We start from the raw sequence: 19697 nt of genomic DNA on the forward strand, positions 1-19697 counted from the left end.
CTGTCTTGATACAATCTGTTCTGTTCTTTATATCAGTGTTCCAAATATATCTAAAGGGTCTAACTAGAAACATTATTTACATGAAATTGTAAAATTAGTGTACCTACAAATTTTATCAATCTATTTCTACAGAAGACAGACATTTTATTTTTGGAGTGTCAGTTAAAACACTTTTAAAAACACAAACTTTCTACTTGTCACAACAAAGTTAAACTCTTTAATAGCTTTTCTTTTTGTGATGTTGAGAAATTTTACATAGGTTTTAAATAATGAATACCCTTAGATAACATTTACCTTCAATATCATTACATAAAGACAGATTGTAAAAATTTCTTAAAGGGATGAAAAAATAATTGCTAAGTGTCCTTAATTTAAAGCAATGCATCCATTAGGACACATCCTTCCAGGTTATCTGATTCATTGAGGTTTGTGCTGGTCTTTGAGCTCTTTTACAACTCTGCAGAAACAGAAGTTTATTTGTAGAAAGCTGAGAGTAATACAAATAATTACCGTTTATAGACATACAAATAGATGCTGTCTGCAGGTGGTCTCAACTGACCTCTTTCCTCAACGAGGAAGAGGTCAGTTTTGCATCTATGAAGAAAATTCATTTTGCCTTCTTGATGAGTGACAGTCACGTTCAACTCTGAGACCCCATGGACTGCAGCCGGCCAGACTCCTCTCTCCACTGGAATTCTCCAGGCAAGAATACTGGAGTGGGTAGCCATTCCCTTCTCCAGGGGATCTTCCCAGCCCAGCGACTGAATCTGGGTCCCCTGCATTGCAGGCAGATTCTTCACTGTCTGAATCAACAGAAAAGCTTCTAGATGGGCTTATGCACTTGTCTTTGGCTTTACTTTTGGATTTACCTTTAACCAGCTGCAACATTTTTTGTGCTCCCTCAGAAATCAGTAAGTTAAACTCTTGACATGTTCATTATATAGCTGAGAGTCATTTTACCTTTTTCTGGAGAAAAAACAAAACCACCTGTTTAACAGTTGTAAGAGTGAAATCACCCTTGACTCATGATTCACAGCAGATCCAAATGCAGGGGAAAGAGTCTGCTCTTTTTAGAACTTAGTACTGGACTGAGTATTGATTTTTAAAAGAAAGAACAATGTGCTATTAAAAATTTTTTAAACATTTGATTACCTAATTAATGACCTGTATTAATTTATTATGGTATCAACAATTAAGATAATTATGATCAGAGGATTATCAGATTTCAGTCCTCTTATTCAAGAAATTAAGGAGAATAATCCTTAATTTTTGTGACAATTCATAAATGAATTATTCATACTACAGTATTAAGAGTGTAATCATCTAAAAGTGCAAACCACAGACTCTCTCAAAACAGGGTTCCTTCTCCATCTGAAGCTTACGAGGGCCAAAGTAAAATTTAAGCTACTGGGGAAAGAGTAGGTAGTGTTTTGACTGTAAGCATTTCCAGGGAGAAGGAATCCCTATAATGTATCTAAACTTTCCAAACAGGATATACCTAAATCAAACTTACAAGTAAAAGGATGTTTTCTTCTCAGTTTTGGTATTAATTCAGTTTTGTTGAAATGAAGAGTAACTTGAAGCTCACTTTATAGTTGCATGAGAGTAATGATTTTATACCTCCTTCCTAATCTATTCTGAAACTTTGAAAAACTACACACCCAAGTGACAAATGTACATTTTCATTTGGATATTCGGCTAATATCACTACTTCAATTTAATCAAGATGGAATTTCTTATCTTTTATCAAGTATCAGTAGATCTCCTCTTTGGACTTAGCTATGTCTAGTCAACACAGCAAGCAATCTTGCTGTTCACTTTGCTCCCTCCCCACATTAACATGAAATTCCAAATTTTGTAGATATATTATTCCATTTCTACTGCCTCCATACTCATGCAGGCCTGTGCTGCTTTATACCTGGACTCTTACTATGCCTTCCTTCACTTCTCTTTCTTCTAATTTGTCCCATAAATTGTTGCAGATTCAGTTCTCTTCCATATCACTTTGTATTTGTCACCCTTGTTTTAAATATTTGATGGCTCTCAGTGATCTAAAAGCAGTACTCTCTCAACTTTTTAGATTATCCCACCCCACCTGTAAACATATTTCATGCACAGCCCCCAATATATGCATACACTGAAAAAATTATAAGCATGAATGACTGTCAATCTTCTAAAACAGTAACAAACAAATCTTGGGATAAAATAGAATTTCTATTATTTTCTCCCTGAACCGCAGTAGTTTTATACATCTTACATCCCTCCTGAAATAACAAATGTGGAGTACAAAATCAAAATTCCTTAGCCTGACTGCAAGTTACCTAAAAGCCTTTTTTTCCTTTCCCATTTTTATGCTCCCTGAAACTTCTGACCCAGCCAGAGTAGTCAAAATTATTGTCCTCCTTACAGTCATAAAAATCCCTCACTGATGTTACCCCACTTGCTTGAAACCCTGTCTTCTCTCTTACCTGTGTGACTATCTTATAGCTCACTGTGGCCTAGTTTGAACTGCATTTTCCCATGAAACCTTCTTTCCCCACTGCTTCATATGCTGAAATTGTAAGAGCACTTACTCTTTAGAGCATTCATGTAACATATGCAACATTGTATTTACTTCAGTTCAGTCCAGTCGATCAGTCGTGTCCGACTCTTTGCGACCCCATGAATCACAGCACGCCAGGCCTCCCTGTCCATCACCATCTCCCAGAGTTCACTCAGACTCACGTCCATCGAGTCCGTGATGCCATCCAGCCATCTCATCCTCGGTCGTCCCCTTCTTCTCCTGCCCCCAATCCCTCCCAGCATCAGAGTCTTTTCCAATGAGTCAACTCTTCACATGAGGTGGCCAAAGGACTGGAGTTTCAGCTTTAGCATCATTCCTTCCAAAGAACACCCAGGGTTGATCTCCTTCAGAATGGACTGGTTGGATCTCCTTGCAGTCCAAGGGACTCTCAAGAGTCTTCTCCAACACCACAGTTCAAAAGCATCAATTCTTTGGCACTCAGCTTTCTTCAAAGTCCAACTCTCACATCCATACATGACCACAGGAAAAACCATAGCCTTGACTAGGCAGACCTTAGTCAGCAAAGTAATGTCTCTGCTTTTGAATATACTATCTAGGTTGGTCATAACTTTTCTTCCAAGGAGTAAGCGTCTTTTAGTTTCATGGCTGCAATCACCATCTGCAGTGATTTTGAAGCCCCCCAAAATAAAGTCTGACACTGTTTCCACTGTTTCCCCATCTATTTCCCATGAAGTGATGGGACCGGATGCCATGATCTTCGTTTTCTGAATGCTGAACTTTAAGCCAACTTTTTTATTCTCCTCTTTCACTTTCATCAAGAGGCTTTTTAGTTCCTCTTCACTTTCTGCCATAAGGGTGGTGTCATCTGCATATCTGAGGTTATTGATATTTCTCCCAACAATCTTGATTCCAGCTTGTGCTTCTTCCAGTCCAGTGTTTCTCATGATGTACTCTGCATAGAAGTTAAATAAGCAGGGTGACAATATACAGCCTTGACGTACTCCTTTTCCTATTTGGAACCAGTCTGTTGTTCCATGTCCAGTTCTGTTTCCTGGCCTGCATACAGATTTCTCAAGAGGCAGGTTAGGTGGTCTGGTATTCCCATCTCTTGAAGAATTTTCCACAGTTTATTGTGATCCACACAGTCAAAGGCTTTGGCATAGTCAATAAAGAAGAAATAGATGTTTTTCAGGAACTCTCTTGCTTTTTTTTCCTGTATTCTTCAACTAATGTATGAACTTTCAGACTGAAGTATAGACTGCTTTACATTTTCAGAGTCTAGACAAACAAGGTGCCGCACACATATGAAATATGTATTTATTAATACCTGCACAATAAAAAAAAAACACATAGCAAAGTAGAGACCAGGATGATGTGATGTTACTTCAGATGTTTTCTAAAACATAAAGTTATGAATTTGTTATATTTAAGCAATAATATAAGGCAATTCAGAGACATTAATTTGTACTAGGTCGATCCACAGAAATTGTTGACAGCTGACTGCATTTGAATCACAAAAATACAATTTTATAACTATAATTTCGTATGCAAGTTCAACTAAACAATCTAGACTCTGAAAGCTTCTGGGATACTCTCCAGTGGGCTTTTGGATACGAAAGATTAGAACTGATAGTGCAAGAAGACCTCTCATTTTAAGTGTACATTTAGCTATAATCAAGTTCCAAAATAAGAACTTATGTTGAACAAAGACGGCTGAAGAATAAACCAAGAGGTCTAAAAATCAAAAGTCATACTTTTCTTAAATAAGAGAAACTCCATGTCATGTACAGAGGATCAACCCTGTTAAAAAAATTGTGCTAGCACTGAGACAAAGGTCCACAGTTCACTAAATCTTTTATACTACTGAGAAAGCATCAGCAAGACAGTATCATAACTTAAGTTTCTTTAAAATTTGGGAATTATGTTCTGGTTACAAAAATGGCTAATTGTATAAGAACCTAGAATATCAATTAGTTTTACATGAAGACCATCAGTTGTGCCTTCAGGAGAGTCATCTTGCACACTAGCCATGGTGGCAGAGATGAGGGACTATGGAAACTTTGAGACAGAGTTCCTCTTCAGGCCTTAAGGAAGCCAGGCATTCCCTTCAGACTTGGATGCCATCTGCCTATATTTTTCCAATAAATTCTTCTTTAGTTAGAGTCACTTCAAATGAATTCCTATTCTTTATAATCAAAGAACCTTTATGAAAAAAAACTGTCACAATTCTTTGAGTCATTAGTTAATAGTCTCCTAACCTAAGTCATCTAAGTCTCCTAAGCAAGCCTGGCTAATGCCTCCATAACTGACAGCAGAAAAGATCCCAAACTTGGAAAAGCTGACTCAAATTATGGTATGGTATATACACCAACAAAGATCTTTAAAGTCACATATTCTACTGTTCTACTTATAAAGTATTCACAACCTCATCTTTCAAGTTCAAAGAAACAGTTTTAGAATTCTGGGTATATAAAACACTGTTTGGCTGGCCCTGAACACTTGCTTGTCACTTTCTGGTTTACATTACTAAATCTGTTGGTGAAACTGAAGTCAAGTGAAGTCGCTCAGTCGTGTCCAATTCTTTGCGACCCCATGGACTGTAGCCTGCCAGGTTCCTCTGCCCATGAGATTCTCCAGGCAAGAATACTGGAGTGGGTTACCATTTCCTTCTCCAGGGGATCTTCCCTACCCAGGGATCAAACCCAGGTCTCCCACATTGGAGGCAGACGCTTTAACCTCTGAGCCACCAAGGAAGCCCACTGAAGACAGCAAGAATAAGGGAAGAGTAAAAAGGAGATAGAAACCAGGAAAAAGAAACCTGAGGAGGCAAGAACAATGCTGTTTTAGACTTTTTTCTGGATATCTCAGGTTTTTTTTAAAAAAACAATAAACAGAAACATATTTCAAAAAGGATTATAAATTAGGCAGAGGCAGCTAATTTTAAACAGATTTCCTTTTGCTTATATTCTTTCATCAGCAAAAAAATAACATTTAAAATTTCAAACATAATAAAAATAACATTTATTCTCCATGGAAATTATATATACAATGTAGATATATATAAAATATATATGCCTTAATATATATATATATACACACACACTATAACCTTTGGTGTTTGTTCACAGAATGAAGAAATTTAGGACTCAGGATATTGTTCATTGTAAATATATTTAAATAAACATTTGAATCATGTGGAGTCTGAAATAAAAACTGATAAAAATCCCAGAGGACTGGTATTTTCTGGAATTTTTAGATGATAATGAATTTTGGATTCAGGAGTCTGTACTGCCTGTTTAACAGAGCCCATGTCAAATAAGACTACCGTCAACCAAGAATTAAAAATATTCTTTGACACACGCTCAATTTTATAATGATAACTATCAAATTCCATTCCAAAGTAGTAATAATCATAGCACCTAGAAGTGAAACCAGGGAATTAAAAGTACTCAAAAGGTATATACACATAGTTTTAAAATGCACGATGAGCTCATCAATTATACCAATCCACAATATTATCAACCAGCTTAAATCACATTTCAGTGAAACTAAGCAACTCCATAAACACTGGCTGAATGGATAATTTGTCACCTCTAGCATAAAGAATATAGTAGTGCTTAAAATTATGGAATGATGTCTTAAGTCCCAAGGAACTTAAACTAGATTTTAGAACATTTTTAATGTGAAAGGTTCTCCTTTCTTCCATTTTTAATAATTGTTTCCAATTCTGAAAGATACTTATTCTTTCCAGACACTTTGAAAACAAAAACGTTTTTTAAAAACTGGACTTAATACATAAAAGGGCTTCCGTCGTAGTTTAGTTGGTAAAAGAATCTGCCTACAGTGCAGGAGACCTGGGCTCGATTCCTGGGTCAGGAAGATCCCCTGGAGAAGGAAATGGCAACCCACTCCAGTATTCTTGCCTGGAGAATCCCATGGAGAGAGGAGGTTGGCAGGCTATAGAACATGGAGTTGCCAAGAGTCGGACATGACTTGGTGACTAAACCACCACCAACAGAAGGTGCATCAAAATTTATATAAAATTCAACAATTACAAAGTGAACAACAGTAATTCTAATCAGGTCAAAAAATACACTAGAACCAGAACCATGTGTATCTCCTTCAATCACATAAGCCTCCCCTCTCTCCTCCATAGTATACCATCCTAAGTCTGTGGTGTCAACTTCCTGTACTTTTATCATAGGTTTACGATATATATCCCTCAAACTATAACTGGCTTCTCCAGTGGCTCACTGGTGAAGAAGCTGTCTGCAATGCAGGAGACATGGACTGAACCCCTGGGTCAGGAAGATCCACTGGAGAAGGGAATGGCACTCCACTCCAGTATTCTTGCCTGGAGAATCCCATGGACAGAGGAGCCTGGTGGGCTACAGTCCATGGGGTTGCAAACAGTCAGACATGACTTAAGTGACTGAGCATGCACATATTTCTAAATATTTTGTGAATGGAATATATGCACTGTATTATTTTGTCTGTTCTCCTTCAATACACTGGACGTTTGGGGTTGCAGGTAGTTACAGCTTGAACATTTTTATTGAATACTGTACTATATTATGTGGGAGAAAACTTGTTATCCATTCTATTACAGATAGACATTGAAGGTGCTTCAACCTATGAGCTATTATGAAAATGGAGCTATGCACATTTTTGCAGACATAGTTTACTGTGTATCTGCACACACTTCTCCAGGGTATATTCTTAAGAGCAGAATTGTTAGTTCATAAAATGATATCGTCACACTAGATAATGCTGAACAATTTTTTAAAGTAGTTGTATCAATGTATTCTACCTGCAATGAAGATTTAACTTGCTTTCCCTTCATTACCAAGAAAATGAAGCACATTTCAAAATTACTAGCCATTTGCATTTTCTTTTTTGTGAGGTGCCAAGTGTTCCAGGACTTCGCCAATTTCCTATTGAGTTGTCTTTTTCTTATCGCTTTACAGTCATTCTTTTACTTGTAATCAACATAAGTTCTTTGCCACTTTTATGTACTGTTGAAAAAAATCCTTTCCTATTCTGTGACATGTTTAACACTTGTCGTTGGATGAATACAGGTTCTTAACAAAATTAAATTTATTCATTTTTCCTTTACAATTATCCTTTATGGTAGTAACGTTTATGTCTTGTACAAGAATTCCTTCCCTACCTCAAAATCATGAAGATATTCTCCTACATTATATCCCAGAAGTGTTACAATTTTGCCTTTCACATTTAGGTGGATAATATTTCAGGATGTCAATTTTGTATAAGATACAAGGTAGGTTCAATCTCACAGTTCCCCCATATACATGTATCCAATGTCCCAGCATCACTGCTTAAAGAGTTGGTTCTTTCCCCCTTTGACGTGCAACACCACATTATGTGCATGATTCTGTTTCTGAGCTATTATTTCATTGATTTATTTAGTATTTGTGCCAATGTCACGTTACTATAGCTATAACATTAGTCTCAATATATTGTAATACAAAGCTTCTCATCTTGCTATTCTTCAGAGTATCTTCTTATCCCCTTAATTTCCCTAATATTTAAGGATCAGTTTTTGAATTCTTGAAAAAATTAATTCGTTGGGATCTTGACTGGCATTTGCTTGACTCTATATGGATTATTCATGTAGCATGGACATATTAAAACTTTCGTTCATAATAGGATACTCTGTTAAGTCAACCCTGCATTCCTGGGATAAATCCAACTTACAATGTATGAATTAGAAGACAGCCTAAATCCCCAATTTAATCCTACTTCCCCTTTCAAACCAAGTGGAATAGCATCATATAAATCTCAACATAGCTAAAAATCTATCATAATTAAGAGATGAGGTAACAGTCTATTTCTATAAACTTCTTTTTAAAAGTTAATTATCTGTTTCCAGCTTATCATTCTTACAATTATTTGACCACTTGGACTTTTAAATACCTTTAACAGCTGTCCAATGATCACAGGACAAATGTCAAATGTCACAGCCTGGAATACAAGATGTTCCATCAACTATACCCAATTTGTTTTTCCTTTATTTTATTACTCCTCTACACAAACTCTCTATTCAACAGAAATTCTGTGTATGATGTGAAACAGATATTGATTTTTTTCTATGTGCATACCCAAAATCATTCAGTAACTAATATAACCCAAGAAATGCTAGTTATAATACTAATTATATTTGAATTGTTATTAAGAAAATATCAAATGATAGGATTTGAGAATTCTAATATCACTTCTCACAAAACAGCTAAATATCCACCTAAAATCTTACTTTCTACTGTCCTACGGAACATAACTGGTAGGTTTTACTCTTCAAAGTAACAGAGCAATTTTTAAAAACTTAATGAGCTATACAAATGTGGAAAACAGCAATAACAATATTCTAATTACTTAATACTATGAGATAATTCTGTATGAACACTGGTGGCATAAAGAAGCAAGCAAAAATTTTAAATTCCTGTACAAATACTAGTTGATATTTCTAAGTTTTCTTCATAGAACATAAATATTTTTGAGGTTAAGACAGATTCTAGAAATAAGTCAAGTCCAGGAATTGCCACAAAATAACTAACCAGTTATATGCAAGAAAATTTGTACAGTAGCAAAATCTTTCAGAAAAAGATTCTCTGTTGAATTATAAGAGGTAAATCCCAATATGAATAATCAAGCATTCATACATTCACAAAGACTCAAGCATATAGCTTATTTACCAACATTATTCACTAACATTTTCAAAACAGTACTAAAAGTTTACTTTCTGGTACTTTAGTGCTAATGAACTAAAATAAGAACTACTAGAAATATTATTTGAATAAATAAATATAATAATCACATACCAGTGTGCTAGAACAGCCTTAGGATACATAAGGATTAAAGCATACATTAAAGGTATGAATCAACCCTTCAAACAAAAACCTAGATAACTATAATGTATGTGCATACTATCATTCAAAATTGTTTATATAAGCAGTTTACACTACCATTGGAATTGTTTATAGGTACAACACTGATAGCACAACTGTAAATTAAAAAGTACAGTTATGACTATCTATGCCAAGAAAACATCTCGCTTTCTTTAGACTATAGATTCCAAAACTGAGTTCCTCTCAGGACTGAGCTACAAAAATAACTTCAAAATATTAGGTTGGTGCAAACGTAATTGTGGTTTGAACTGTGAATTTTAAATCATTATAACTAGCCTCAAATATACCTTTATTAATCAAAATAGGTACCATTATAATCAATACATTTTTGCCAATGAGAATTAAGTTTGCTTATTCCTGTAACATAAAAATCTGTGCTTTGGGATTCAATGAACTCTTAGAAAGCATCTTCTGCCTCCTGCTGGTCGTGGAAGTGTTTTCCCTACAAAAAGTTGTCAAGATGCTTGAAGAAGTGGTAGTCAGCTGGCAAGAAGTCAGGTGACTATGGTCGATGAGGTAAGACTTCGCAGTCCTATTCATTCGACTTCTGCAGTGCTGGTTGTGCAATGCGTGGTGGAGCGCTGCTGTGGAGAACTGCGCCGTTTCTGTTAGCCAATGCCAGCTGAGGTGTTGCAGTTTTCTGTGGATCCCCCTGATCTGCTGAGCGTACTTCTCAGATGTAATGGTTTTGCTGGGATTCAGAAAGGTGCAGTGGATCACATGGGCAGCAGACCACCCAACAGTGACCATGACCTTTTCTGGTGCAACTCTGGCTCTGGGAAGTGTTTTGGAGCTTCTTCTCAGTCCAACCACTGAACTAGTCATCACTTTCCATCGCACCTCACAATCCAATTGAGAAATGGTTCACTGTTGTTGCACAGAATAAGATGACATTTCAAAACGACCATTTTTTAAAATTTTCAGTCAGCTCATGAGGTACCCACTTATTGAGCTTTTTCACCTTTCGAATTTGTTTCAAATGCCAAACGATGGTAAAATGGTCGAGGTCTTAGGTAACTTCTCCCATGATCCTCTCAAGCAGTCACTGCCAACTTTCAATAGCTGGCCACTATGCTCCTCATCTTTAAAGCTACTGTCTCTTTTGCAAAACTTCTTGAACCATCACTGCACTGTATGTTCATTAGCAGTTTCTAGGCCAAATGCATTGTTGATGTTGTGAGTGGTCTCCAGTGCTTTATGACCCATTTTGAACTCAAAATAAGAAAATTCTTTCAATTTGCTTTTTTTCTAACATCATTTCCCTAATCCAAAATACACAGGAAATAAGTCATTAGTAAAAAATACATATAAAGTAAGAAATGTGTATTAAAATGATATATAACAAAACCACATTTAAGAATGTATTCCAATATCAAATGGCAAATTTCAACATGACAAAACCACAGTTACTTGTGCACCAATAAATATAGTTATCCTCTTAATTTTAAATGAATTGAATGGCCAGTTTTTTTTAATTGAATGTATTAGCTATCTTTATATAAAAGAACTGAAATATCACTTAAGACTATAGATATATCTTGCTTTTCAGGCATACCCATATCATTGTTGAATATGGTAAGCACTCTACATCTTTTGCTCTAAATAGGCTTCCAGCTCTAATAGTAATATAATGTTTATATGCTGAATGGTTAATATTTGGTCGTAAACATCAGTATCTTAGAATTCTAAGTGCCTTGAATCCATACTGAAATGTATCCAACAAAGGGACTTCTGAGGTAAGATAATAAAATAGCCACACATAATCCTATTAGGGAAACAGAGAAACATGTCCAGTTATCACCATATTCCTAGTGTCCAGTACAATGTCTCATATACAGTATGATAAACATCAGTTTGATAAATTAAAAAATGAAGAAATAATGCAGTACATCCAATACTTTTACCCTTTTCACTTCTCTTCAACGCCTTACAAAAAAATTATAAAGCAATTCTAACAATTTACAGCTTGGGAAATGCAAGACTCAGTAAAACTCAGGTAGCTTTATTAGGCTCTTTCAACAGGTACCCATATCTTCAGAAGGAAGTCAAGGGTATTTATTATACATCTGTTTGGGATCTGGTTTACTTCTCGCGTTTTAGCTATCTCCACTCTTCACACTGCTGCCGCTGCTGAGTCGCTTCAGTCGTGTCTGACTCTGTGCGACCCCATAGACGGCAGCCCACCAGGCTCCTCTGTCCCTGGGATTCTCCAGACAAGAACACTGGAGTGGGTTGCCACTTCCTTCTCCAAACTCTTCACACTACACTATAGCTATTCTTAGCTGATTTTTAACTTTGTAAAATAAGCATGCTATGCTTCATTTCCTACTTTTCACATAAGCTATCCCACCCCATCTACCTTTCTTCTGATTCTAACCCCGTTTCTCTCTCCAATCCTACCCTTTAAAGGACTCAGGTGATGGTGTCGCCTCTAGAGGGAGCTTTTTCTGACCACTCTTCTCCCAATTCTCTGTATCCTCCTTCCCTCTTTGGTCAAAAATCTGGTCAATGTATTGAAGAACTTCCCGAGAAAAAAGAACAATTTATCTCATCATAAGTACTGAAACACTCAACCCATGACACACAGGGATATAAAAAGGATACAAAGATATTTATCAATAATCACAAGAAATACATTACAGAAATATGAGCTGTATTATGAAGTGATATATATGTATATATATATCACAACCCTTTCCACCCATGACATGAACTCCTGTTTATTTTTCAGTAACATCAATCTCTGATGGGAGAAAAACCTGACTTCAAGAAAATAAAAATCACACACAGAAATGCACAATTCCTTATAAAAAGCATGTAAATGAAAACCAATAATTGTATGATAAATAATAATATTCAAATACATAGCAAAATGAAAACAGTAAAACCAAAACTGCAGGAGCTACAGTGACTGCTGCATGAGGCGATGGCGCAGGACATGTGGGCGGAAGAGGAGGGCCGTGAGGATTGGGGGCCTCACCCTGGGCATCACCATCCTGCTGCTTCAGGCTCTGTTAGAATAAAAGAGCAGGGCAGGGGGCTGGAGGTGGAGGAAAGCTTTGTCTTGTCTTCAGATGTTTCATTATTTTTTCCCTTTCCCTGCCGCTCCACTGCAGCCCTGTAAAACATTAGGCAAGCCTCTTAAACACTCCCTGTCTGTTCCATTCCTCATCTGTAATATGCGGAGAAAAAAACTGATGGGCTCAAAAAGACTTTTTGAGGATATAATAATACTGTCAGAAATCCTAAACATAATTGCACCTCCAGTTCTGTAGCTAGGTGATCTCAGGAGAAAAAAGTCATCTATCTTTTTTGCTCAACTGAGGAACTGGAGTCCATCTCCCCACATATCCCCACCAGATCCCCTAAATACATTCAAAGAAGCACTTGATAATCATATAGAATTAAATCAAAATGTCACCCATTAAAAACAGTTTGCAATTCACACCAATATCAGCATACTATCTTGAACTATTCTTTAGAAGGTCTTAAAAAATATGACTTATGCTTGCTCACAACTCGAAATTATTTCAGAGGAAGTCTTAGAGATAAATATATTTTAAAAGCTGGATAACCACTGCCGAGAGACTGCATGTTTAGGACAAGTTGATTCAAGTTAATAAATACCAGGATGCTCAGGTCTCATTTCAAAAGTCTCTGATGCAATAGGTCTGAGTTGGAACCTCAAAACTTTCTAACAAGTTCTCTGGTAATCTTGATGCTTCTGGTCAAGGTATCACACTTTAAGAACCACTGATTTTAAATGGCATGAATCACTGGTATGATTACTTTTGCTACCAGCTGTTTTTATTTAATAATTCATAAACGCATCTTATATTGATGCCCTATCCTCCTTTCTATATTACTTCCAAATTCTGTTGTAATTTTAAAGCAGGGAAGAACTATTAAGACTCAAAAAGTAGCTTTTCTCTTCCTTCAGAATGCAAATTATCATCATTTTACTTCATTCATCACTGTGCCTCAATTTTCTCACCTGTGAAATGGGGACAATTAGACGGATTCGATAAAATAATTTTGTTGTTGTCGTTAAGTCACTAAGTTGTGTCTGACTCTTTGTGACCCCATAGACTGCAGTGTGCCAGCTCCTTTGTCTTCCACTATCTCCCGGAGTTTGCTCAAATTTATGTCCATTGTGTTGGTGATGCTATCTAACCATCTCATCAATAAGATAATAATATCAATAAAAGCCCTTAGAAGAGTACCAGGTCATAATGAGTACGTTGATAAATGTTTTATATTATTCTTATTGCAATTACCTCACTAATTTTCTGTTCATTATTGAGGAAAACTTACTCATGTTTGTCACATGTTAATACATTACTAGTATATGTATAAAATCTTATCTGTTTATGGTGAAATGCTGCAGAGCTCCGATGGATCTGGTAAACTGGGGAACAAAGGGAGGAGTTAATGTTAAAAACCCAGGTTCTAACCCCACTTCGCCCATTAAACTGCTACATGACTCTAGGCAAGTCATTTAACTCTGGTCTCAACTTCTGCTTCTGAAAAAGCTTACCTTGGATATGAAGATCAAATAATATCTAATCAAGTGAAAAAAAATTTTTTAATACTATAGTATTCTGTGATGAATAAAGTACCGCTATTTGGGAACGGTTCACAAGATATTAATAAGAAAGACAAATGGTCATGGCTTCTGTATTTACATGCTTAAATGGCAGCACGATGATCTGAATCACCACATTAACTATTTACTGAATGTTCAATGCCACCAAGTCATCTTAAATATATTACATGGAGAAATACCTAATATTCCAAATATTATTGCAAAACTGCAAAGTGAAAGATATGTCATTACAAAGTCATCTTGGGCATTTATTGAGTAGCAGCTGCTACTTCACTTCATTCCTTTAGCATAATTTTTATTTTGATGCAGAACCATTCTATGGTCTAAGCTTTTATTGAGTTTAAATTCAATTTATACACACATGTGAATGAATAATGGCAACTAATTATACTGGTGATATTTATTTCTAGTTTCTAATACTCTAGGATATATCTAATATTCTTATAAAATTGCATAATAAAGTTCACAAATTTTTAAATCAATATCCTGAAAAGAAGATTTGGGGGTTATAACATTTTCTTTGTACCTTCGGTTAAATTACTATCTTTGATAGGACCAAACAAAATCTGCCATCTTTTTTTGTGTACTTACATAAAAAGATAATGTATATCTTGATGTTTTCTAATGAACTATACGTATTAAAGTAGTAAAACTCATTTTTTAATAAAGAATGTACCACATCATAGGTGATATATATATCCAACACTGCAAACCTTAATTTAAAATACCTAAATGCAACTTAAAATACATAAATGCTGTTGACTTTTAATAAGCTATAAAGAAAACAATTCTTATCAACTATGATTAAAATGTTAAAACTGATTAAAATTTTGAGACTAGTTTTTAAAATGTAATTAATATGAAATAAGGAAAGCAAAGATACAAACACCATTCTATATATGTGTTCCTAATACCTGTGGTTAAAAATTGAAAGGTAAATGAATGTATTATGTCCTCCTACGTTTATCATCACAATATTCAAATACCAACTACTTCTACTTTATTGTATTTATTCTACAGTGCTCCCAGAAAACATATTAGATTTAATTTCATGTGTGTCCTTATTTCGTAGACTATGTAGATGTGATCAACAGTACAGGGCACGCATCCCTCAATTCTACACAGTACATGCCAAAAGGGCCTGTGTGTTGAATCCAATAGAATAGAAATACATCCACATAAGACTCCATTTTAACATATTCAAGATTCTGTCAGAGAATATTTTAGTAACAAGGGGGAAAGTAAAATCCTGCTAGTTTTAAAAACTATCATATGCAACAGGAAATGGGTGAATTCAGGTTAGAGGCCTTATGAAAGTTGTTCATGAAGTTTTCAGTCAGTTTCACTGTTGTTCACAATACATAAGGAAACAGTCTAAAGTAGATCACTTGTAGCTGTTCATGACTCTATTTATTGCTGGTGTACTCAGCCACATGAGATAGCCAAAGAGTCAAGAACCAACTTGTCAGAAGTTTAATAAAAAATCTTCAGTTGGTAAAAGTATATTTCAGTGGTTTACAGAACCATAAGTAGGACAAAAAAACAGTATTGTGGCTTGATTTTGAAATCTAAAAATCACTTTGTGGAGTCCCTGGCACACAGAAGTCCCTCAAAAATGTTTGTTAAATAAACAAACACAAGTCTAAATGTTTGCTTCCAATTACTATAACTGTTTGAAACAAAACTATATGTAAAAGGAAAATATACTTAAAATGATATTCTAAAAATATACTTAAGATATTTGTAAAGCACTTAGAAAGTGGCCCATAGGAAGCTCTGTATAAGTATTTGTCATTACTCTTATCCTATTAACTTAGTCTGGTTCACAACAATCTTGGTAGCTCCATTAGTATAAAGCCATCACTACAACCAATAAAAAGAACTCAAGTTTGTATGCACTACTAGTGAGGATATAGTTGCATATCACCTTTACATGTGGAAGAAAGACTGTCTTATAATGATAATCATCCAGTTTTATGAAGATTAACTCAGTAAGAAAGACACTGACATACAAGAAAGGTGCATTAAGTTTTATAATTTTATCCTATCACAACAAATTAAATCCCTTATAATTCAATGTGTCTTCTGTCTTTTATTCATATGTGTCTTGTATTTATATAATTCAGAGCTTCAAAAAGAGCTACTGGTAAAATCCATGTTTGCTTATGTCTAAGAAATTCAATTAAAAAGTAAATGATCAAAATGCCAACTGATAATTGAGCTGCAAATATTTTCTTTCATACCGAAGCAAACTATACTATAGGAGGAGTGCTAAAAAATGACTGGGATTGACTCTCTGACACTCACTGCTGACCACAACAGAGATGAAGACTCAGGTAATTTGAAAATTCTGTGAGGATTAAATCACCCTATATTCTTCATATTCTCCAAGGAAGTAAAATACGCTTTAGTCTGTGCAAAGTACCCTCAACTTCCAGGGCCCAAGAACAAAAACTGCTGCAGTGAAAGAGCAAAGTAGTTACGGTCAAGGAAGGTGGTTGCCTTCCATAATGAAATTAGTCTGAATATCTATTTGTTTATTAAGGTCAATTCTTTTTCTTTGATTTAAGGTAGTGGAGCTTTTGGTAAGACAGAGAGTTTTTAAAATAAAGATGTCATTTTAAACTAAACACCAGGGATACCTTCTGTTTCAACGAAATCCAGTTACAAAGTCTCTTATAAAGTTTATTCAAATCAAGATCCCCTAATTTATAAAATTTTATTCAAAATGCATTCTGATATGTAACAAGTCTACTAGTTTATATTGCACATAAGTAATAAGATTTACCATAAAAGCTAAATGATATAAAATAATTTACAACTGATAAAAACATAACTGTGCTAAGGAGTCCAGTTAAAGATGCAACCGTGTAGTTTAAGTGATCAGCAAAAGCAAGATCAAAAGCTTCACAGACACTTAATAAAACAGTGACACAAATAAAACAGTGGGCACATCAAGCAACAGATGAACTGTAACTGTAGTCAGACTATTACTTTCCATTTTAAGCAATTGATTATTTAAAAAATAAGGATTTTTTCTAATAAAAGTAGCGGATTTTTTTTTGGCAGTTAGAATGAATCAATTACTGTCCAAAAGGAATGGTTAAGGCAGAAAAACATGGGCGATATTTAAAATGCATTTTCAGAACTATAACAATGTGTGGAGGCAAATAAATTAGATCCCTACACAATAAAGTATCTTAATTTCAATTTCTGAAATAAAACCTACGTTGGGACTGCATTTCTTCTCTTATGGTTATCTCTGCTTCATTTCCCATGATTTCAGTATTTTAACCAAGGAAATCTCTAATTTACTGAAATAGTTTTCTAATATTATAAAATTAAAGACATCTTTTTATGCAGTGGGGAAAAAACCTGTTTTGAACAAAAATAAAACAAAACTTCTAAGTATAAATAAAAAGATAAAAGTAAATATGAAACTAGTATAAAATGCTATAGACATATACACAAAAACTTATCTAAGAAGATTTTTATAACAGGAAAGAATTAAAGGGAAAAGCATATTGATTCTCCTTTTTAAGGTTTTGTCCTAAAATACTTTCTGAATAGACTAAAATCATTCGAAACAACTTTTATTCTCACTAAACAGGTTGGTAGAACTATGAGATATCGAAGGAAAAGAAATTAAAAAAAAAAAAAAAGGGACCATCCTCCTCCCAGAACTAAAGGACTATAAACAAAACAGAATAACTTCTTCCATTTCATTAGTGTTTAAAATTGTGGTTAGTCACTGAGGTAATGAAATAATTAAGACATAAAAAAACTAAAACTTCATACTGTCCAAAGTGATATAGTTTCTTATAAGATTAATTCTAAAACGCATATAAAAAGTAATCACAGATGAAATGTTAGATTATACGGATGTACATACTATATCAGCCTTGTTTATTTTTTCTTGGTGATTAGGATATGCTTATAAATGGGTCATCACATAGTAATTAGATCCTTCTAAGAAACAATTCAGAGAAAAAATATAATAGATGTATGTTTTGGCTATAAAAAGTGATCTAATTTAACTACTATCTGCAATTCAGGCATCACTAGATGTATTTGTTACCTCAACAATATCCGAGTTGGTTCTGCTTTCATGAGGTTCATTATATTCCGTATACTTGAGAAGAACCTTGTCCATATCAGTGCTGGCATACTGAAACAGTTTGTTAGAGCTGTTGAAAATGATGAGTGCTATTTCACAGTCACAGAGCACACTAAGTTCATAGGCTTTCTTCATTAATCCAAACTTTCTCTTTGTAAAAGTGACCTAGAAAATTAAAAAACATGTATTTTTATTAAAAGTTATTAGTAGTACTGGAATATAGGCTACCTGAAGATGAGTTCTCTTTTAATAATGAGTCTGACTTCAAAGGTGAAAAAACTTCCCAGCTTCATACTCCACATGAGTTTCTTTCCCCAGTTTGCCAAAGGACTACAATTCTACATATATTCTGCACCTCCAAGGGCTTGACAGAGTAGTCTCCTGAGGAGGCTTCCTTTATCCTTGGTTGCGACTCTGGGCAAAGAACCAGAGAAGGAAACAGCTAACTAGTGGCCTCTTACCACCCAGCTTCAAAAGGCATTAGAAAGTCCAAGTCCTGCCTCAAGTAGTCCATTGTGTGTGTGTGTGCTGAGTTGCTCCTGTCCAACTGTTTGCGACCCCATGGACTGTAGCCTGCCAGGCACCTCTGTCTAGGGATTTTTTAGGCAAGAATATTGGAGTGGCTCCATTCCCTTTCTCCTGAGGATCTTCCCAACCCAGGAATCGAACCGCATCTCCTGTATCTCCAGCATTGCACTGGATTATTTACCCGCTGAGCCATCAGGGAATCGGTCATTACTCAGACTTTAATCCCTAAACAACAAAATACATCCACTAATCTAAATTATCCTTCCTCTCCTTTCCAATCCCTTCTGTTTCACCCATGAAAATTCACAGTCTAGATCAGCAAATTCCTCAATGTCCTCAAAGTCTTCCTTGAATATTTCTCTAACTGAAACCTCTCACCTGAAGCCCTCTCAAATAGAGACTAATTTGTTTCTTTTCAAACACTACATGTCCTGTACTCAAGGGTCTGGAAGATATGTCCTCTTTTGCTTCCCATTCTCTCCTCCATTTTCCTTTCTTCTCTAAAAACCCCCAATGTTTTGAAGCTCAATCTATTTGCAGTGATGGAGACCTGGGTTTAACCCCTGGGTTGGGAAGATTCCCGGAAAAGGGAGAGGCTACCCACTCCAGTGTTCTGGCCTAGAGAATTTCATGGACTGTATAGTCCATGGGGTCGCAAAAGTCGGACACAACTGAGAGACTTTCACTTTTCAAACTCTCCTTCTGGGGACCTCGAAGTCATTCATCCCCATGCACTGATAAGTGTCCTATCTCTTTCTGAGTGAGCGAGTCAAAGTCTCTCAGTGGTGTCCAACTCTTTGCCCATTTATTCCTTTATCTTTATGCAAGTGGCTGACAATTACTGGGAACATAAATGTGCATGCACACTCAAATCCACATCCCCCTTGTTTTTCTAAACTGATGACCATACATCTGAACTAACACTTAACATTGCCTGACATTATAACTTAGCTTATTTGTCCCAGTAGCCCATTCTGATACATAAGGATAAGAGGC

General features: G+C 35.4%; 1 protein-coding gene across 1 annotated transcript in view; it reads right to left on the minus strand.

Annotated features, from left to right (window-relative positions):
• Positions 1-19697, minus strand: part of MEF2A (myocyte enhancer factor 2A) — a 186926-nt gene that overhangs the window by 55702 nt on the left and 111527 nt on the right. Inside the window, exon 4 of the mRNA XM_068991072.1 lies at positions 18135-18338. Within this exon, the coding sequence (XP_068847173.1) occupies positions 18135-18338 (204 nt within the window). The remainder of the gene's footprint in view (positions 1-18134; positions 18339-19697) is intronic.

Source organism: Capricornis sumatraensis, chromosome 19 (assembly GCF_032405125.1).
Source record: "Capricornis sumatraensis isolate serow.1 chromosome 19, serow.2, whole genome shotgun sequence".
Taxonomy (NCBI): domain Eukaryota; kingdom Metazoa; phylum Chordata; class Mammalia; order Artiodactyla; family Bovidae; genus Capricornis; species Capricornis sumatraensis.